General features: G+C 39.8%; 1 protein-coding gene across 3 annotated transcripts in view; it reads left to right on the top strand.

Moving 5' to 3' along the window:
- Window positions 1–1,332: 1,332 nt before the first annotated feature.
- Window positions 1,333–21,565, top strand: part of PDLIM3 (PDZ and LIM domain 3) — a 34,763-nt gene continuing 14,530 nt past the window's right edge. For 2 of the 3 annotated variants that reach the window (XM_017862557.1, XM_017862559.1), the window contains exons 1-3: window positions 1,386–1,597; window positions 12,784–12,935; window positions 14,495–14,579. In XM_017862557.1, coding sequence (XP_017718046.1) covers window positions 1,505–1,597; window positions 12,784–12,935; window positions 14,495–14,579 — 330 coding nt within the window. In that variant the 5' untranslated portion in view covers window positions 1,386–1,504. Of the gene's footprint in view, window positions 1,598–12,783; window positions 12,936–14,494; window positions 14,580–21,565 lie in introns of all 3 variants that reach the window. The other variant, XM_017862558.1, reaches the window with a different exon arrangement.

The raw sequence follows: 21,565 nt of genomic DNA on the forward strand, positions 1-21,565 counted from the left end.
TGAGCACTTTCCTGCTGGTCTCGGTGAAGAGTAGAATGTAGGAAAACTGCCCATCTCATGTCCCTGCTTTCCATGCTCTCTGCAAAGCCTGAGGAACTCATCAAGCCTGGGTGACAGATTAAGACTCTGTCTCAAAAAAAAAAAAAAAAAACTCATCAGATATTATATGGATATTGTATAGATATTGGCTACATCTAAATGATGCCAAGATGGCCAGTGAAAAAGGCAAAGAAAAAAATCAGCTGTTTACAGAAGCCAGCTCGTGAAGTAAGGTAAAAACAATTACTATAATTACACAACACCAAATGACTTGTCTGATTTTTTTTCTGAATGGACCTCTGTGTGTGTGCATGTGTATGTTTGTATCATGCAGACAGAGCCAGCGACTGACAGAAGAAATGTGCCCTGTGATACAGCCTCAGCCCACATAGGCAAAGTCAGCAGGAAGACAGAACATTCAGCTGCTGGATGGTCCGGCATAGATGGGGCACTGGGAAATGTCTAGAACTAGAAAATGCTTATCCCCCAGGACTTTTACGTAATCCACCACAGCGAACAAAGTAATGCCCATCATACCTTTGTGATTTACATTTGCCCAGGCTGGTTCACTTTGCTTACTGCTTTCTGCATCTCCTTTCTCTTTTCTCCATCAGTCTTAAAACTGCTTCCAAAGAGACTGCCCTCTTAAAAGTCTGCTGCAACTCTGTCCTCCTGGACCAATATGACCTTATCATATGGGGCATTAAGTCCACAAGACCCTTGTTGTTGAGTTTTTAAAGCATTTCATATTTCTCTTCCCTCATCCTTCCCTCTCCCTTTGGGAATCACAACATCCTAACACATAACACCAGAAATACTTGAGTCCACACCAAGACTACCACAGGACCCCGGCCAGACTCTCCTGCACTTTGGGAGGCAGAGGTGGGAAGGCTGTTTGAGCCCAGGAGTTCAAGACTTAGCCTGGGCAACAAAGAGGAGACCTGGTCTCTACAAAAACTAAATAAATAAAATAAAAATTTAAAAGGATGTTAAGTAACTTGCCCAAAGCGGCAGAGGTAGTAAGTAAATATTAATGCACTCGAAATTGCTAAATAACAAATTGTATTGATGATGCTCGTTTTAATTGAAAGCATGGAGGCTGTGGTCTGACTGCTTTCGCTTCCAACAAAGTGTACTGCTGCGCTCCAAGCAGAAGATAAACAGGGAGACAGGTGTGACTTCAAGAGAGCGACGGACGCTGTAACCTGAAGCCCCCGCGCCCGGCGAGGCCCGGGAGGCTGCCCCAGCCGGCCGGGCTGCGCACTCCCGCAGGGCTGGCGCGGCTCTCGCTTCCAAAGTTGGAGCTCTCCGGGGTGGGAGGGGGCGGGGAGGACGGCGGGGCGGTGACGTCACTCCCAACGGGGATAAAGCGCCCCCGCCCGGGTCGGAGCGAGGACGCGGCCCGGCGCGGAGTGGCTGCCCCGCGTGGGGACACTCAGAGCCCGGTGGGCAGGAGGAAGGCGACATGCCCCAGACGGTGGTCCTCCCGGGCCCTGCCCCCTGGGGCTTCAGACTCTCAGGGGGCATAGACTTCAACCAGCCTTTGGTCATCACCAGGGTAGGTGTCGGCGTTCTTGCTTTTGCTGCGAGGTGGGGACTCCGGCGGCGTCCGGGGGGACGCGGTGGGTGCCCCGGGGCCGAGGGCGGCCAGAAAGCGCGCGCGCCCAGCTCCGGGGGCGGCGGCAACTCCGTCAAGTGGCTGCGGAGCGGCTCAGAGATTGACAAAGTCCGCTCTAAAGGTGTCCCATCCTCTGGGTCCGCAGCCACTTTCCGAGGAGAGCCACTGGGCTCAGGGAAGGCGAGGCTGCCAGACTCGAGTGCGTCCTCGCCTTTACGTATTAAATGTTTGTATGTGATTACAGAAATAAAACACACCCCATCGCCCTTCCGTAACAAATGATGGGTCCCGGGTGGGAGAGACGAGGGACTGGCGCCCCCGGGCATTCCCTGGGGCTGGCGCGCAGCGGAGCGTTTTTCTCGTCGGGATGAAAACTTCAGCAGCGCGCTGTTGGCGGGGCACGGCCTGGGTTGGCCAAACGGGAGCAGCTCCTATCAGCCCAGACAGGGGAAATATTCCTAATGCGTCCTCCTGAGTTTCCAGGCATTTTGAACACATGTTTTCCAAAGCTGAGAACTTGGCTTAGCAATCATCAACCTCTGACTCCAGCTACAAAGAAAACGTGGCAGTTTAGTTTACCTGGTGCAAAGTAAACCACTCAGCCTAAAAACGGAAAATAATGCTTTAATATCAAAATCAAGCTTTACTTAGTGTTCTCTATTGTATAATGAGAAAACAAGGTAAAAATAAAACCTCAGGGTTTCTCTCTTATCAGTAAATGTGAAGAATTCTAAAGCATTATTTGGTCTAGTTGATGTTTTCTAACAATGTTTTCTTCATAGAAAATTAATGTATTATTTCAGTTATCACATATAAAACATTTAATACCTAAAGGCGTAAACTTTCAGTTTTAGTTTCAGAGTATTATACTTTATTTTCTTGTATTCGCATGCCATATTTTATAAATGTATATGTTGTAATCTGATTCATCTCATACAGATTTTGAACAAGCTAATACCTTTTAAATTCTGTTTTATTTATATATGCCTATGAGAATTGGGAACCAACATCCTTTTAAAAATATGTCAAAACATGTATCCTACAGACGCATACAATGGAACATTTCAAGCCTTGTTTTACATTTTCAAAACATATAAACATATCTGACATGTGTTTTATATGAAACATGAAAACTGTTCAACATACCCCCAAAAACGTTCCTCAGTAGATTAAGCAGAAAATGCTTTAGTGACCTGGGCCAAGCAATTCCTATTATAGATTTACCAAAAAAAAAAAAAAAAACCAGTTTCCATTATATCTAATAAGAAATATTTTAGTTTCTGGAGTATAGTTTTATTTAAGTTGAATAAACTTTTGAATCCTAACACAGAATAAATCATTAACTTCTAACAAAATAATTTCATCATGAAAATCTTTTAAGGTATTTATAAAAGAAATATTTTGCTATTATAGTATAATTGTATGTCAATATAAGTAATGATATACTTGAAATTTTGAGTTGTTGACATTATAAATGTTTATTTTAAATCAGTGCTTACATTCCAGAGTTGGACTACAATAGCCATTGGTAAATATATTTGATATAATGACAATTATTATTAGGGAAACCAATTCTATCTGGAATTTCTAACTCATAACTAATTTGTATCACTCATTTTGACATTTGGTTCAATAACAGTTTATGACCAAATATTTCACTTGATTATGCCTTTTCTCTTTAATTAATTCCAGGACAGCAGGTAAAACCAAATTATTTTTGTATCCCAAGCGTCCCTAAAGCCAGGTGTATAGTAGATTCTTATTGAATAAATAAGAATATTCATTTATTTATTCAATAATAACTTTTATGCTTTAGTGAACACCTGATTGAGAATATTTTCACTGAAATGATAAGAATAGTGAAATTTGTTAAGAAAGAGAATAAAAGTATTACAGAAAATAACTCAGTATTGTTAAATGGTGAATTGTACCGCTTTTAACATTTTTACACCATTTTGAAAGGTAGTGTGTGAGGTCGTAAGTGTATTATTGTATTCTTTTGCTTGCCAGGCATTGATGGGAACCTTTTATATGCACGAACTCACTGAAATCTCACAATAATCTTTAGGAGAGTAGCTGTAGTGACGTCCCCTTTTGCAAATGAGGAGAATGAGGCTTTAAAAGATTCATTAACCCGCGGATGGTCACAAGCAGTGGAACAGGCTCTGATGCTGGGTCTGCCTGCATTCTGAAGCCCACAGGTGAAAATGGACAGTTGTTCCGATATTTCCAAAGAGGTGTTTTCTGCCATCCTCTTCATCACTGGCCTTATTGATTCTGTCTTCAAGATCTGCCACTTTCCATCTTTTCTACCACTGTCCTTCTTCAAGCTTTCCTAGCTCCACACCTAGACATTTGTCTCCCCCGTCCAATTCACACAGCATACTCTTACTGTCTCTGGAAAATGCCAAGTTTTTTCCTTTCTCATTCTTAAAAATCCTTCAGTGGCATCACTGGTTTGTAGAGAGTGAAATGTGTGGCTTTAGCATCACATTCATGACTTTTCACCATCTACTATCCCAATTTGAGTTGCTAACTTCATTTCTTTCCTCTCCCTTCGTTTTCTCTCCCTTTCTTCCCGTTGCTCCACACGTAGGCAGTGGGGCTGCCCTCTGGACTGCTTATGGTTTCCCTGACATGTGTTTGCTCCTGATACCATTTTTCCCCAGATTTCTTTTCCCCACACCACACCACTGTGCTCTATGCCTGTGGAAACCCACTCCAACACCTCTCCCCAATCCTTCTTTCGGTAACAACCATCTCATCCATTTGATTACTGTAGCTTCCGGCCTGTGTAACCCCTCCTTATGTCATGCCTGTACCAGATATTTCACTGCATCTGTATCCCACCAAACGGCACGTTCCCCGAGGGCGGGAACCTTCTAATTTGGGGGGTCATTCAGGGCTTAGCACCGTGCCTAGTAGATCATATGTGTTGTAGAATAAATATAAACACAGTATGAATGATTGACTAGATGGTTCACTTTTTACATAACTTTATTACAAGTAGATACAGAATGTGTTCTCAAAAAATATTTCACAAAAAGATAAGTGAGAATTGTTTTATTGTTAGTTGACTTGTCATGTTTTTGTTTTGTTTTGTGCATTTGAGACAGAGTCTCGTCTGTCACCCAGACTGGATTGCAGTGGTGCAATTTCGCCTCACTGCAACCTCCACCTCTCGGGTTCAAGCGATTCTCCTGCCTCAGCCTCCCTAGTAGCTGGGACTACAGGCACCCGCCACCACAATCAGTTAATTTTTGTTTTTTTTTGTTTTTTTTTTTCCTAGTAGAGATGGGGTTTCACCATGTTGGCCAGGCTGTTCTCAAACTCATGACCTTAGGTGATCCGCCCTCCTCAATCTTCCACAGTGTTGAGATTATAGGCGTGAGCCATCACGCCTGGCCAATTTGTCAGTTTTAAATAAGTTCTTAATATACAAAGAATTGAAACACCAATGTCTGTACTTAAAGCCACAAAAGGTCCCATAAATGAGATGTGTTTAATCAAGTCGCCATTAAATCAGCTTTTGTCCTCTTACAAGCTATACCCTTCACTCCCCGCCTCACACTATACAAATACAGGCTACAGCAATACTCCTCGACAATGGGGCTCCAACTAGAGTTTGTAGGAGAGTGACAAATATAACTGCCTCCATCAATTGAAATTACAATTCACAAAATTAGGACACAGGGCCCTCACCCCTGTCATTGTTTACAATCCAAATAATCAGCCAGATGAATCTTTGTATTATTAAAAGGATCAAAAGTAAGGTAAGTCAAACACCAGACATTCTCAAAACAAATTTTTAGCAACTGGTTGTGATAAACACAATTTTTAGGAAAGCAGTTTCTAGGCAATAAGTGTGATAGACCTTGTGCAATATAAAATTTCAGTTTTGGATGTTCAGTTTAGGGGAGGGAGTTGTTATTTCAAACACCATATATAACTGGCCTAAGCATTTCACAGAAGAATTTTAAGGTTCACTTCTTTAAGTGAGCATCTTTTCTTTTTCTTTCATAAGACACTTCTACAAAGTCTAAGTTTTTGGACCATCCAGAGGCTAGATCTACTCTCACAGACAAGTTACAAATCATTTGCTTTGACAAAATTTCAGTATGGAATACGGTAATCCCCTCTCATCCACAGGGGACACATTCCAAGACCCCCAGTGGTTGCCTGAAACCTACATTAGTACCAAACTCTATATATATGTTTTTTCCTATGCATGCATACCTGTGATAAAGTTTAATTTATAACTTGGGCACAGCACTCGTGCACTTTGGGGCCATTATTCAGTAAAATAAGGGTTGCTTGAACACAAGCACTGCAATACTGTGACAGCCAATCTGATAACTAAGACTGCAAAGTGATTCACGGTGAAGAGTGTAGCATAGACAATGTGGATACGCTGGACAAAGGGATGATCCATGACCCAGGTGGGACACAGTAAGACTTCATCGCGCTACTCAGCACAGCTGCAGTTTAACACTTATGAGTTGTTTACTTCTCAAATATTCCAATTACTATTTGCAGGCTGCAGTGGCCTCGGATAACTGAAACTGCAGAAAATAAAACCGTGGATAAGGGGAGGCTAGTGTACAGGGCAGGCTTCTTTTATGTCCGTGATATAAAATGATTGTCTAGATCTGATGCCAGTGTGTCTTTTCTCACTCAGTTTCTCTTTCCCCTCTTCTCCCTCCTTCCTACCCAGAGCACATCTAAGATCAAGATCATTATAACTGAGAATGCTGTACGAGCTTGAGGACCAGTATAGAAAATGTTAGCATGTTCCTAATTTTTGCAGGCTTTAAGAGAGAAAAGTGTATGACTTTAAAATAAACTACATTTGAAATTTAATGTGATATAAACTACATTTGAAATTTAAACTTTTAGAAAGGACTGTTTGCAATTGAATGCAATTCTTTTCCGGGGTAAAACAAATGTAGTAGAAAGATTGATATAAATAAAAACCTATTCAAGTTTGTTCTAACACAGACCATGTCTACATGGAAGTGCTGGTTTGTGTGTAACTCGTACATCCCACAAGTATCTACTGTGTGCAGAATGCCTTGTACGTGAGAGATGCTGCAAGTGTATAATTGTGGCTTAGACGGGCTTCTAACCCCAGAGAAGCTAATATCAGAAAAGAAAGAACATGTATATGAACTGCCGTCACACAACCTGTCCAGAATTCCACAAGAAAACCATGCCCAAAGAGCTAGGAGGTGTTGAAGGAAAGATTACCTGCAGGAGAGGCAATGCGAGGTGATGGAAGATTCTGAGCTATGGAGCGAGGCGGACCCAGGTGGGAATTTCAGGTTTTCTCAGGATGTGGGACCGTAACCAAGCTTCTTACACTTTCCAAGCATCCATTTTCTCATTTTAAAAAAGAGATAACTACTTTGTAAGATTGTCTTAAGAATTAAGTGAGATAGTAGTTCTCATTAGGAATCCAGTGATGGTTCTCAGCCCTGGCAGCATGTTAAAGCCGCCCGTATGACTTTTGAACACACCCACGCCCAGGTGCATGCAGGGATTCTGATATAACCAGTGTGGGGTGTGGCTCTAGAAATGTCTTTGGCAGCCAGGTGCTGCAGGGTTGCGGATGCCAAGGAGGCACGCGGAGTCTGTTTGCTAGGGAAGGAGAAGGAACAATGGGGTTTCTCATGATTTCGATCCGTGCCTGCTGTGCAGTGCTTCAGTGTCTGCTTGTCTCGTTCCATAACTATTTCAATCATTTTTATTAACAGAAACATCATCTCGGGACTATCTCGGACTTGCCTTACATCTCCGCATAAATAGGATATTATAGATGCTTTATCTGTGTTTTCAGTTAGCTTTTTTCCCCAACAGATCCAAGTAATATAGGTTGATGTGAATAACAGAAATCATCTGAGGCTCTTGTTAAACACATAGATTCCCTGGCTCCTCTCCTAGAGATTCTGTTCCTGATTCTGAGCATCTGGAGTAGGGCTGGAGTCTTTAATGTTAGCAAGGACCCCAGGTGATTCTTATAAACACACAAGTTTGAAAATGTGCTGCTAAGTGATTCACTGCTGTACCGTGTTCAATGATCTCTCCAGTACTTTTGATATTTGAGACCCTAATGAGCCTAAACAATAAATAATCCACTGAAAAGCTCTATGCCTCATTTCAGCTCTCTCTTCTCCTAATTTGGGAAAACAGTAATAAACTGTGCGTGCTAATACAAAGTAATGATACAAGGAAAGAATATAATAAGGCAATAAAATAATAACATAAAGTAATGCAGGGAAGTAATAGATTTTCATGTTTAAACAGATTGTTTAACTTACTAAAATCAGGCCAATTTCACAGACATTGTCTTTTTTTTTTAAGCTCCAAATAACTTTAATCAAATCAGTTATTCAACTATACACATCCATAGCTTTCTTTTAATAAGCCTACACTAACCCTTTAGTTTCAGTGAAAATTCTTTTTTTATTATTATTATACTTTAAGTTCTAGGGTACATGTGCACAACATGCAGGTTTGTTACATATGTATGCATGTACCATATTGGTGTGCTGCACCCGTTAACTCATCATTTACATTAGGTGTATCTCCTAATGCTATCCCTCCCCCCTCCCCCCTCCCCATAACAGGCTGGTGTGTGATGTTCCCCTTCCTGTGTCCAAGTGATCTCATTGTTCAATTCCCACCTATGAGTAAGAACATGCGGTGTTTGGTTTTCTGTCCTTGCGATAGTTTGCTCAGAATGATGGTTTCTAGCTTCATCCTGTTTGCAGATGACATGATTGTATATTTAGAAAACCCCATCGTCTCAGCCCAAAATCTCCTTAAGCTGATAAGCAACTTCAGTAAAGTCTCAGGATACAAAATCAATGTGCAAAATCACAAGCATTCTTCTACACCAATAACAGACAGAGAGCCAAATCATGAGTGAACTCCCATTCACAATTGCTTCAAAGAGAATAAAATACATAGGAATCCAACTTACAGGGGATGTGAAGGACCTCTTCAAGCAGAACTACAAACCACTGCTCAACGAAATAAAAACACAAACAAATGGAAGAACATTCCATGCTCATGGATAGGAAGAATCAATATCGTGAAAATGGCCATACTGCCCAAGGTAATTTACAGATTCAGTGCCATCCCCATCAAGCTACCAGTGACTTTCTTCACAGAATTGGGAAAAACTACTTCACAGTCATTTTCTGATCACTGGCCTGGCTGCACTTGAAAACGAGGAAGAAGTAAAGGCATCATATTTTCTCCTCTCTCATTCCTCTATTTCCTTTTTCTTATCAACTCTCTGCTTAGAGGTCTCAGGACAACAATAACCAGGTTGAATACAAAATGACAAGTGGGATCTGGCCGTCACTATAAACCACCTGTCCTAGCTGACTTCTGAAAGAGCTGGTGACGTAGCTCTACAGCTGCTCCCAGCTCAGCAGCAAGCCACAGGTTACTTAGACACCTCTTCTCCTCAAAGCCAGAGCCAGTTTTCCTTGTCCAGCCTGTCTTAGAGAGCTGTAATGGGCAAAGGTGTGCGAAGGGGCTTTGCAAATGTAACATTTTGCATAAGTATAAGATGTTATTTAGTATTAATATTGTTAGTAAATTTTAGTAATATTCAGTATCTAAGATATTCAACTTAGATATCCAATAGCTATTCATTATCTAAGTCCAATACTGGGGGTATGACTCTAGATATCAATAAATATTGGACTTAGATAATGAAAAGCTGTTGTTCAGATGTCTGTTTAAAATTAGTGTGGACACATGCAGAAACAAACCTCCACTTATCCCACCTTACACTCATCCTAACCAGAGCTAAAAGAAAAGTTAGACTTTTCCAAATCAGAATTGAGTATTACATAACTTAAATCTATTTAGGTATATTAGAAAAGCTAAGTTAGGCTCTGAAAGCAAATATATTGAAATATACCTTCTTGTGTGTTTTTGTTTGTGTGTTTGTTTTGTTTTTGGTGAGGGGAGGAGGTCTACCTCTGCTGCCCAGGCTGGAGGGCAGTGGTGCAATCACAGCTCTCTGAAGTCTCAAACTCGTGGGCTCAAGCAGTCCTCCCACCTCAGCCTCCTGAGCAGCTGGAACCACAGGTGTGAACCACTATGCCTAGCTTTTCTAAGAAATATTTTTTTTTGTAGAGACAGGGTCTCGCTATTTTGCCCAGGCTGGTCTCAAACTCCTGGCCTCAAGCAGTCCTCCCACCTCAGCCTCCTGAGCAGCTGGGACCAAAGGTGTGAACCACTATGCCTAGCTTTTCTAAGAAATATTTTTTTTTGTAGAGACAGGGTCTCGCTATTTTGCCCAGGCTGGTCTCAAACTCCTGGCCTCAAGCAGTCCTCCCACCTCAGCCTCCTGAGCAGCTGGGACCAAAGGTGTGAACCACTATGCCTAGCTTTTCTAAGAAATATTTTTTTTTGTAGAGACAGGGTCTCGCTATTTTGCCCAGGCTGGTCTCAAACTCCTGGCCTCAAGCAATCCTTCCACCTCAGCCTCCCAAAGCACTGGGATTACAGACATGAGCCATCATGCCTGGCCTGTGTTTTAACTCAAAGAAAATTATTCTAGTCTTAGACATTTAAAAATAGAAAATACTGATATTGACAAATTAGAGAAAATTGAAAGTTTAAGATTATTTTTATCCCTACAAATCACTCTGGGAATGGTAACTTTTGTTCTGACAGTTCTGAGTCTGAGAATGTTTCTGAATGGAAAACAGCTATGAAATGCCTCTAAGATATAATAATCCCCAGTTGTCTTCACCCAGCTTCTATTAACTGTTCCTACTGGAAAAATCATTGTGATAGCTACAGTGAGATGATTACAGAAATAAAGTGAGTACAATAAACATTTTAGTAATGAGACAGAAGATCCAGGACACATGAGAACTTATTATTTTAGCAATTTTATTTATTTAGATGAACTTGTATCTTCCTTAGAACCACAATTAGATAGCTAGAATAAGCAAATAAAGAAAAAGCAAATGAATTAATTGCTGATCCTCAAAGCATTAGAAATAATCTAGTTTCTTCCTGGAGCAGTTTGAGATTTGACTTAGTATGTATTGTTCTGCTCTGTTAGAAACTCGCAAACGTAGCAATGACAAGTTGACATTAAAAGCTATAATCTTTGGGCATATAGGGACTAGTTCTTTTTATGTAAGCTCTGATTTAAATGCTTTTTAATTGATTCTTCAATTATTCTAAGTACTGGGGTATATACTGTGAATTATTAGAAACATACATCATATTGTACCTATCTTCAAGAGCATCCAGTCTAGTTGGGAAGACAGACAATACACAAACATAAAAGTACAAATAATTTTCATTAAGGAAATAGGGTATAATGGTGAAGAATGATGGGGGAAGGACTAGAGAAGCTACTTCAGATGTTTGGCGAAGTCTTTCTGAGAGTGCAGGATTTGAACCTAGACCTAAAGGGTGAGAAGGAGTGAAGAGTAAGGGAAGCATTTCAGGCAGAAATAAGAGTGCATAAAAACCCCCAGAAGGGGCACACGCTTGGCCTACATGAGGAACTAAAAGGAAATCAGAATGGCCACAGCACCATGGATCAGGGAGAGCAGGAATCATGTAAGATGATGTGAGAGAAGTAGGCAAGGTTAAGACCCATGGGAGCTGTAGGCAGAGGTGTATAGTTGGGATTTACCCAGGAAAATTGGGAGTAGGTATACTGGTCAAAAGAATCATTGCCCTTAACTGACTATTCAATGGTAATGATTACCACCTTTCTATTTTTAAATATTTTAAAGTATGGAAAACCATATTTTCCCATATTCTGTATTCTTAAGTATTCCTGTTATTCCTGCCCCTGAAAGAAAAACATGTGGACAGCATAAAATTGGATCTCGCTTTTTCACCTAGTTTGATAGTCTCTGTTTTTTAAGTGATGTGTTTAGATGATTTACATTTAATGTAATTGCCGATATGGTTTAATTAAAATCTACTGTCTTGTTAGTTGTCTTGTGTTTGTTTCATCTGTTCTTCATTCATGGAGAAGAAACCATGAGTGAATACAAACTTCCTTTGTGTCTGTGGTTTCCAGGAGTTCTATACGCTCACGTTAACTCACACTGGATCTTTAGCAATTTGTTAATAATTTTAGCTGAATTCTTCATAACAGCTAGTATGGGAGCCCCATCTTCCTCCATGCAGTTGAGCCTATGCTCATGTCTTGCCTTTGCTTGAAGGCACCTATCTTTCCTTAGATTTTAAGTGTATTGCCCTGTGACTTCAGCTTTCTGAAGGGTTCAAGAGAAGCTAAAATTTTGTGTATTATCTGGCCTCTTCTTGTTAGTCTCTACAGATTTCTAAACAAAGTGTAATAGACTGGGTGGCTTTTAACAACATAAATTTATTTCTCACCATTCTGGAGACTGGAAATCCAAGGTCAGGATACCAGCATGGTTGGGTTCTGGTGAGGAACCTCTTCTGGGTTGCAGACACCTCACTTCTTATTGTTTCCTCCTTATTGGAGACAAGAGAGCTGAGAGCTCTCTCCGAGGCGTTTTTCATAAGGGCACTAATCCCATTCATGAGGGCTCCTCACTTCTGACCTAATTGCTTCCTAAAAGTCCCTCCTTTAAATACCATCACATTGTGGTTAGGATTTCAACATTCGAGTTTGGGGGGGGACATAAATATTCAGTCCATTGCATGCCTCTTATGTGAATTTTAAAGATGATAAATAGTAAGGATTGCTATATTTGGATTGAAAGCAGTTTCAATCTGAATATAAAAGTTGTCTGAATATAGTAAAACTCTATTCCCAAATAGAGACTTCTGGGTGATGAAAATAAAAAATAATTTTAAGACAAAAAAATGTATGATTCACACTGGGAATTATGTAAGATGTTTTAAAAGAGAGTAACAGATACAACAATGTCAAATGTGGTTAGTAAGAAACAAAATTATTCAACATGATGAGAAAATAGACCTAACTCAATTGACCAACTGAGAGTTTCTTAAGTTAGATTTACAGTTTTTCTGCCCAGTGAAACATTTAACATGTTACCAGGCTGAAATACAAATGTCAGGCACAAAACTCAAGATATTGCAGGATGTTCGTTTTTAAATGGTGCCATGATTTCTTCCAGATTACACCAGGAAGCAAGGCAGCAGCTGCCAACCTGTGTCCTGGAGATGTCATCCTGGCTATTGACGGCTTTGGGACAGAGTCCATGACTCATGCTGATGCGCAGGACAGGATTAAAGCAGCAGCTCACCAGCTGTGTCTCAAAATTGACAGGTGCTTCTTAACTAATGGTAGTTAAATCTGATCTGTTTTGCAGGAGAACCTGAACCAGAACTATAAATAACTTCATCCTCCTAGCAAGGAGTGCCACAGACCTAGTATTTTGGCTGGCTTTTTTATATATCAACTACTTAATTCTTTACTAAAGTCAGTCAATCTAGCAGTTGTTGACAAATCATTTCTAAAAAGGATTCTCTGGAATGTTAGAATAATAAAAGAGGCTGAAAGAATTTGTTCCAGTAATAACCCAGTTAATTAACTATGAAAATAGAACAACTATTGGCCACATAAACACTGAACAGCACAACTAGTTATATCGTTGTTCTCAGTGTGATAGAGAATGGAATGGAATGGAGAGATTCCCCTGAAAGAATCTCTTGACTTGCCCAACTGTAATTGTATTAAAAACTGGCTGCCAATATCCTGTCTGCCATTGGCTGTTTTGTACAGAATTCAGCCCAGAAGAACGTTACAGGTGTGAGAGTGCATATACACAAGGGCATGTTAAATACTGAGACATTTCTGACCCCACCCCCCAAAAACACTAAGAAATTGAGCCTGATCTCCTGCCATCAGATCTCTGATCCAAAACTGAACCATGATAATAGTAATTTGTTATAGTGGTTGTTACTGTGTGTTCATCCTGTTATGATTGTACTTGCAGTTTTCCCTGCTGTGGTACAGAAGGATCAATCAATCCACCAATCTGCCGTTTCATGGGGTGAAGTAGATTCTTTCACTCTCGATGCGTAACCTGTGTTCATGCCAAGCTTACAGTCCCTTAGGAGCCATTAGGTCACAGGCAGATGCATGGGAAGGGTTGGACAAAGCACATTTCCTTGATGCCAGTAACAAATCCACCTGACAGATCACTCACTGTCTTCTGCAGTGGCCTCAATAGGACTGGAGGGAAGTAGGGAGGTCTAGGGAACTTGCCTGGTGGTCATCTGCAGGGTGTGCCTGCAGAGTCTCCCTCTCCTGTTCCCCACGTGCATTGCAGGCCTCCTTCCTCCAGAAACTGCACAGTGTACTCCAGGCAATTTTTATCTAGTCTACAGTCCCCAAAAGGACATTAAAAATGTAAGACTTCGGCCAAGTGTGGTGGCTCACACCTGTAATCCTAGTGGTTTGGGAGGCCAAAGTGGGTGGATCACTTGAGGTCTGGAGTTCAAGACCAGCCTGGCCAACTGGTGAAACCCTGTCTCTACTAGAAATACAAAAATTAGCCAGGCATGGTCGTGGGCACCTGTAATCTCAGCTACTTGGGAAGCTGAGGGAGGAGAATCCCTTGGACCAAGGAGGAAGAAGTTGCAGTGAATCAAGATTTTGCCACTGCACTCCAGCCTGGGTGACAGAGGGAGACAACATCTTAAAAAAAAAAAAAGACTAATTAAATGGGAAAATACAGAATAATCAGCAACAAAGAAATAATTGCTTTTGCGTAAGTTAGTGAGGGTTGCTAGTATTTTCACAAACATAATGGGAAATTAAAGTATACTAAAACTGAAAGTACCATTAGAATTTGAAGTTTACAAATTTTATTTTATTTCCAGGGCAGAAACTCGCCTGTGGTCTCCACAGGTATCTGAAGATGGGAAAGCTCATCCTTTCAAAATCAACTTAGAATCAGAACCACAGGTATGAATTTTAGAGCAAACGTTATACGTTGTATTTCCTTTTAAATCATTGGGATGCCTTCCAAGGGGAAGAAGAGACAAATAGAAAAATTGGAACAAGCCACCTGATGAAACTGTTGTCTGTCATTCTTCTCTGAGATTCATTTATATTATCCGTGTTTTCTTACATCAAGAAAAAGTAGTGTTCCTATGTGAACATCTTGTTGAAAGACAAAATATGCTCCCATCAGAAAGAATTTGGCTAAATCTACAGAGTACACTTATTATTTCTTTCATTTCTTATGATGGATTTCTGTGAAATGACCATGAGGTAATCTAAGGAGTTTAAGTCGTTAAAACAAAGCAAGGCAAAAATAAGGTCTACCATTTGAAACAGGTGCTCCAATCTACTAGTTATTGTGAATTTCAATCCTTCGAGGTCTTCACCCAGATCTCATTTTATATTCTTCTTTAATTCTCACTTCTGGGATTCTATAATTAAATTTACTCTAAGAAAAGAGTGTTGCCTAGTGTGATCATGGTGATATTCTGCCATTACAGCTGAATTATAAAAGATAAAGGATTTTCTCTGGAGGCAACTGTAATAAACTAAATTAATCTAATCATCTGATGCTGATCTATGTCTGCTTTCAAAAGGTCCAAAAAACCTGAAATTAGATCAAATCTTGATTGTGATGTACTGAGAAATCTAATTAAGAAAAGCATTTTATGACCTCTACATAGAAGCTCTAAAGGTTTAGAGATACAGATGCGTACGTACATTTACTACCCCTTCTGAAACACATGTTCCCGCTAAACTGATTAGATATTCCCAGCATGTGGTTTTTCTCTATAACTGATGAAAGGGAACTGAAAACATAGTTGTAATTCATGCTTAGAAGTACTTCCCCTTTCAAGAAAATCAACTCCTGAGTTTGTCCTTCAAGTTTTCCACTTGTCTCCATACGCCTCTGATTTCTTTTGCGAAAAGATGTTGAATAACATCAGTACATGTATCTCCTAGGGCTTCTCAAAGATTAGAATAAAATAATACAAGCAAAGAATTTGTCACACTGAGTTGTTCATAGAAATACTCAAATAAGTGGTAGCTCTCCTTATTATCAGTACGTTACCCCCACCCCAGGCTGGAATCAGAAAGTCTCCTGGCCTTCCTTGCTGGTGAGATAGTTAGCTGCCTACATGATAGGACGTCCTAGAGGCTAGGAATGCCTTCTTTGTTGCTATTACAAGGGTCATGACAAGTGGATCCAAGCTTTATTTTCAGTTAAAATAGAACCTCTCCAGGAGAAGAAGGATCCTGAGCAATATAATCTTTAGAGGAAATGAGTTTATTAGATTATTGTCCTAGAGTTTTGACTAAAGGGAAGGTGGAGTCTGAATCTAAAATCCACTAAAAGCAAAAAGGAGGAAAAAATAAGCCCCAAAAGGAGTGATCAGAACAGAGAATATTCATGAAAGCAGGAAGCTTGAGGCTGTTGTCTTCCCTCTAAGTCCCCCAGCTCAGTCAATAGCCCACAGCTCAATAAATAGCTGACAAATGGATGAAAGGAACTGAAGGGCCTAAAAATGAGCTGTGCATTTTCTAACATTGCCAGGACCTGTCCTGGGAGCCAGTTCTCAGAATGGTGTTCTGCCATTACTCCCAGCTGTTGCACGGAAACTAATCTTGAAAGTTGAGCGGGGCCAGGCGCATTGGCTCATAGCTATAATCCTTTGAGAGGCAGAGGCATAAAGATTGTTTGAGCTTCAGAGTTTGAGACCAGCCTGGGCAACATGGTGAGACCCCATTTCTATAAATTTTAAAAATTAACCAGGGCGTGATGGTACACACCTGTAAGTCCCAACTCCTCAAGAGGCTGAGGTGGGAGGATCGCTTGAGCCCAGGAAGCCGAGGCTGCAGTGAGCTGAGATTGCACCACTGCACTCCAGCTTGGGTGACAGAGCAAGACCCTGTCTCAAAAAAAAAAAAAAAAAAAAGAAAAGAAAAAGAAAGTTGAGTGGGATGCTTAGGCAGGGTAAGACTTTCTGCTCTTTGGGGTAAGTGAGCAAAAGATAAAATGGATGGCACAGATAATAAATACAATGAGAAGGGATCTGAATGCTGATGGCGACTCCCCATGACATACTAGGTGGGCTGGTGAATAACGATACCTCTAGTCAACTTTTGCTTTGCTAGAAGAAAAGATTGGAAGAAAAAAAGAAAGTTCTTGAGGTAGAGTTCTCACTCGTATCTAGCCCTTTGCAGAGATGCCCAAGCCAACCTGCTTCCTCCCACCCTCATCAATTTATCACCTGGAGGTAACACATGAGAAAAAGAGACTATATGGTGCTTTTGAAAATTAAAGTCAATATACATGCATTTATTGACCACTCAGCCTCTTACTACCTGGACCAACTAGATGGGACTCTGCATTTCCTTTTCCCTACACAGCACACATCCAATATTGCACTGCACCCTTTGTAAATTATTTTTCCATGCAAGAATTTCTCCTAATTTTTAAACCCAGTTTCATTAATATGAGATGCAAGAAATGAGGCCGACTAGACAGATCTGACCAAAGTGCCAAATCCCCAGTGATCCTTCCTCATGGTTGCATCCCTCACCCTGGCATGTAAGGTAATTCAGCAGGTATTTACTAAGCACAAAGTGAGTTTAGACCAGGATGGGAGCCCGCGTTTTGCTAACATCTCTCCAGAGTTGGAGTTTAAGGGTGATTCTCCAAGCTGTAGCTCTAGCAGAGGCTTCTTTTGCAAGTCTATGAGTATTAATTTATGACTATGGTTATTCTAAGGATGGGATTTTAAGGCATAATCCTAATTTTAAATACTCTGACCTCTTGTCCATCATGTATTAGTCCTTGTGTCCTACATTTGGGGGTTAGAAAATATGAGTATTTATGATACTACAAATGGGAAAAATGAGATAAAATTGCTTTTTTAAAAAAGGTTAAGATTAGGTTAAGGTCTATAGCAGCCAGTCAGATGGAGCCATTAAACGTTCCATTACTTGGCATCATGACTAATTCTTACTGACATCCTCTCCAAGAGGCCAGTGTTTGAAATGCTCCAAGATAAGAACAAATTCAGTTCTACTAAAGAACCAAAGGATTTCTACTCCTTATGAGACTCTCAGGCCAGATTTCCGCATGGCCAGTTTATGTGACTTGGTCCTTCAGGACAGACATTCCCCACACGAAAATAACTAAATTGCAGTGTATCTTCTGCTATCCAAAAATCCTGTAAACTAGAACAAAATGTGCCGATAAAAGTCGAACAGTGAGTTTCACTTGTGGACTGAGACTGGAGAAAAGCTGAGCTATGGTTATAGCGTTTTTCGTTTTTCTAAGTAATACAAAGCTATACAAAAAAGACGTCTTTTTCTTTTTTATCAAAATGACAGCTCTACAAATAGAGCAATCTTCTGGACAGCAAATATGTGTCAGTTAAAGACACAACTGCCATTAATATATCATGCTTCAAGATGTCATTGCAGATGAATAGCAAAAGGACACTGAGCAGTGTGAAATTGGAGTTTTTGTTTCTCAACCCAAGTCAAACTTTTATTGTAAGTTATGTGACCTTTGACAATGGAATAAAACACACCTTTTCACTTTCATATCTATTTGTTGGGGAAAAAACTATATTCTACCATCCAAGCCCAGTCACAGATAATAAAATGTTAGTATGTTTATTTCTGGATTTCTTCCCCTGTGCATAGGTTTAAGCTAAGGGGACGTTTACTTATAAGGTTATAGGAATAGTTGATATAAAATTTTAATATCTAGATTTTAAAAATTTGACCAGGCGCAGTGGCTCATTCCTATAATCCCAGCACTTTGGGAGGACAAGGCAGGTGGATTACCTGAGGTCAGGAGTTTGAGACCAGACTGGCCAACATGGTGAAACCCCAGATCTACTAAAAATACAAAAAATTAGCCGGATGTGGTGGCGGGCACCTGTGGTCCCAGCTACTGAGGAGGCTGAGGCAGCAGAATCGCTTGAACCCAGGAGGTAGAGGTTGCGGTGAGCCGAGATTGCGCCACTGCACTCCAGCCTGGGCGACAGAGTGAGCCTCCATCTCAAAAATAATAATAATAATAATAATTTTTCCATGCTATCATCAAATAGCTAGATTTTGTTTTTATGAGTTTAGACTTGAATCTTAGATGTAAAGGGCATGTTAGGTGTTGTTTAGATCAACTCCCAGCACCTGAATAAATGCCTTCCATGCAATCCTGAACACAATCTATTTTCTGTACAAAATAGACAATATGGTCCATTTTCAGTACAAAGTGTTGCTCTTGACTAAGAGTATGTTAATGAAGCTATTTGTCCTTTTTCAAAGCTTACAGTCTCAAACCATAACCCTCAGATTTGCTTAATGTTGGGTGAACAACTCAAAGGTGTACTGTGCCTATCACAATACAAGAAAGATGCTTTTCAGAAGCAAAGATGGTTCTTATCTAAATAAGAAGAAAGCTATCTCCATTTCCATAAAAAGGATTGCATCCTCGCCAGAGAAGATGGTAGAGTTTACATATACAGTCAAGAAGAGTGTGGGATAAAGTCATTTTTATTTTCATAAATAAAAAGTGTTTTGGTAACTGGAAGGCAGCCCATATAAAACAAGCTTTCATAATCACCATTTCCTCAAACTCTTCCCGGTGAGAGATGGGTAACCCTTGAAACTGCTCACTGGAGGAAAAATGATGATAAGGGTTCATTTGAGGGGCGAGTATGAGGAGGGAGTGATTATAAATTTCAAACATGATGAAATATAATTTCTTCATCGTGGCTTGATTAAATATAAGATCACTTCATAGAGTTTGTTTCTCTTATATACCCACCATTTTTTCATATATATATGATTTGATTTGATATATACATATGTATACATATTGTATATAAATATGTATGTGTGTATATGAATCAAACATACTGTTTCTGTTGGAGATGGTTCTGAATCGTAAAGATTATCTGAATCTTTACCTGTGAGCAGTCTCCAACTAAGAAGTTGAAAGGTGAAGCCTTTGACTGCTGTCATGTCTGCGGTCATTCCGAGGACGCGGGAGACTGCTGTCCATGGCTGCATCCTCTTCACGTCAGCAGAGTTCTGTCAAGTTACTTAGCTTTCACTGGGACAGCTCTAGCCTTCTGTTAGTTCAAAATGTTGTTCCTTAATATAAGCCTCTAACATTTAAACTAAAAATGTTAAATGTATCAATTCATGGGAATAATTACATATTGAATTCCTAAGAAATGAGAATGATCTGGGTGGTTTTGTCTAGATAGAATAAACACAAGAGCTGGACTATATTAACTGTTGTATACACTTTTTTAGCTGGTGTTTTCAGTTACTTGTGATTTTCCAGGAAAATAAAATGAATTAAAGTGGAACAGCAGACTTCTAATTGGTTTTGTCTTTTGATTACATTTGACCATCAACAATGATGTAAGCCTTGGATAGAATGTTGCCTCTGAGTGCCCCACTTAAATTTCTTGTTAACCTTTGGTGTATACACCTCATTGTGCTTTTTGGAATGACTCTAAAAGCCCATAAACTAATGCTTTGCAAAGCCTAAATAAAAATGTTTGCAGCCTGTATTAGAAACACTTCCTTTTAAGATCTGAATGTAAAATCGAGGTTGGTGGTTTTTTTTTTTTTGATTTTTTTTAACAAATTATGCATTTGTGATCTTTGCAATATATGTATAACCAAAACCGAAAATTGCAAAGAAATTGCTTGGAGCTGATTAACTATATGCTGCTATTTAGAAATTCTACTAGAGATTATTAATGCACAAATATTTTCAGAGAAGTTGCCTCATTTACAGGACAACACTACCTGTATTTATTTATCATCTTAAGGCTAAGAAGAAATAAGGGCAGAGGTATTTTCCATAAAGCCATTATATTATGTTAGTTTTTATTAATTCAGTTCTACTTACCAAGACTTTAAGGCAGGCCTTACTTTAAGGAAAAAAAAAAAAAAAAAAAAAAAAAAAAAAAAACCTAAGCTCCACAAAACTTAAGTGATTCAGTAATGCCTGATTATTTAATTAGCCTGAGAGACTTATAATCCACCAGAACTAAACTAGGCAGTTAGGCAATTAGCGTGCTGTCTTCTCTCATACCAAAAAGGCTTGAATCATGGCCATTGTCATTACTTACAATTATTTCTAGTTTTTCATGCCATAATAATGGCTGATTATACTGGTTAATCACAAAACTCAGCCAATCCAAATTCACTAATAAATCAGCTAAAACATTTAGATTGCGCCGTTTATAAATGTTTAACTACACACATTTTCACAGGCTCTAGGATTAGGCATTTTTCTAAAGCTCCATTTGATGGTTTGGGTCATTCTGCTCCCTAAGAGCAGCTACAATAATGTTAATCAACTCCTTGGCCGTGAGCCATTATTATGAAGGAAAAAAGTTAAGTGAACAAGATATCAGCCAACTCAATCACACGAGAAAATCATAGACTAAATTGAATTCAACTCAGACCTTCTTTTTGGGTTCAGGAGGCTGTTGAAATATGCTGTCCAAGGTTGGTGAGAGAAAAGCTGTTCTTCACCGCGTCACAGATTCTCAGGTTCCCTGAGATTTGGGGCGGGTAGAGTCAAAATCTCCTAGGCTAGGATTCGAAGCTGCACCCCATTGCCCTGGCATAACTTTTGTTTTTTTAAGTGAGCTTTGCCAGTAGGCCCGGGTAGTAGAAGAAGGAGTACGCTCAGGAGAACTGAAGGAACGTGTTTTGTAGGAAGTTGTTCATATTCTCAGGCGCAAGAATCTTCTATGAAGAACTCTGGTCTTACACCCGGGGAAGAAAGACTCTCTCTTTTCTTTCCTCCTCCTTCTTTTCTTCTTTTTGTTTTTGACAGTCTGTTTTCTAACAGAAAAGCATAACCCACAACTTATCTGAAATGAAAAGAAGAGAAAAATAAATACTACAGGATTTTTTTTTTTTTTTTTTTTTTTTTT

Source organism: Rhinopithecus bieti, unplaced genomic scaffold, assembly GCF_001698545.2.
Source record: "Rhinopithecus bieti isolate Rb0 unplaced genomic scaffold, ASM169854v2 scaffold_56174, whole genome shotgun sequence".
Classification (NCBI taxonomy): domain Eukaryota; kingdom Metazoa; phylum Chordata; class Mammalia; order Primates; family Cercopithecidae; genus Rhinopithecus; species Rhinopithecus bieti.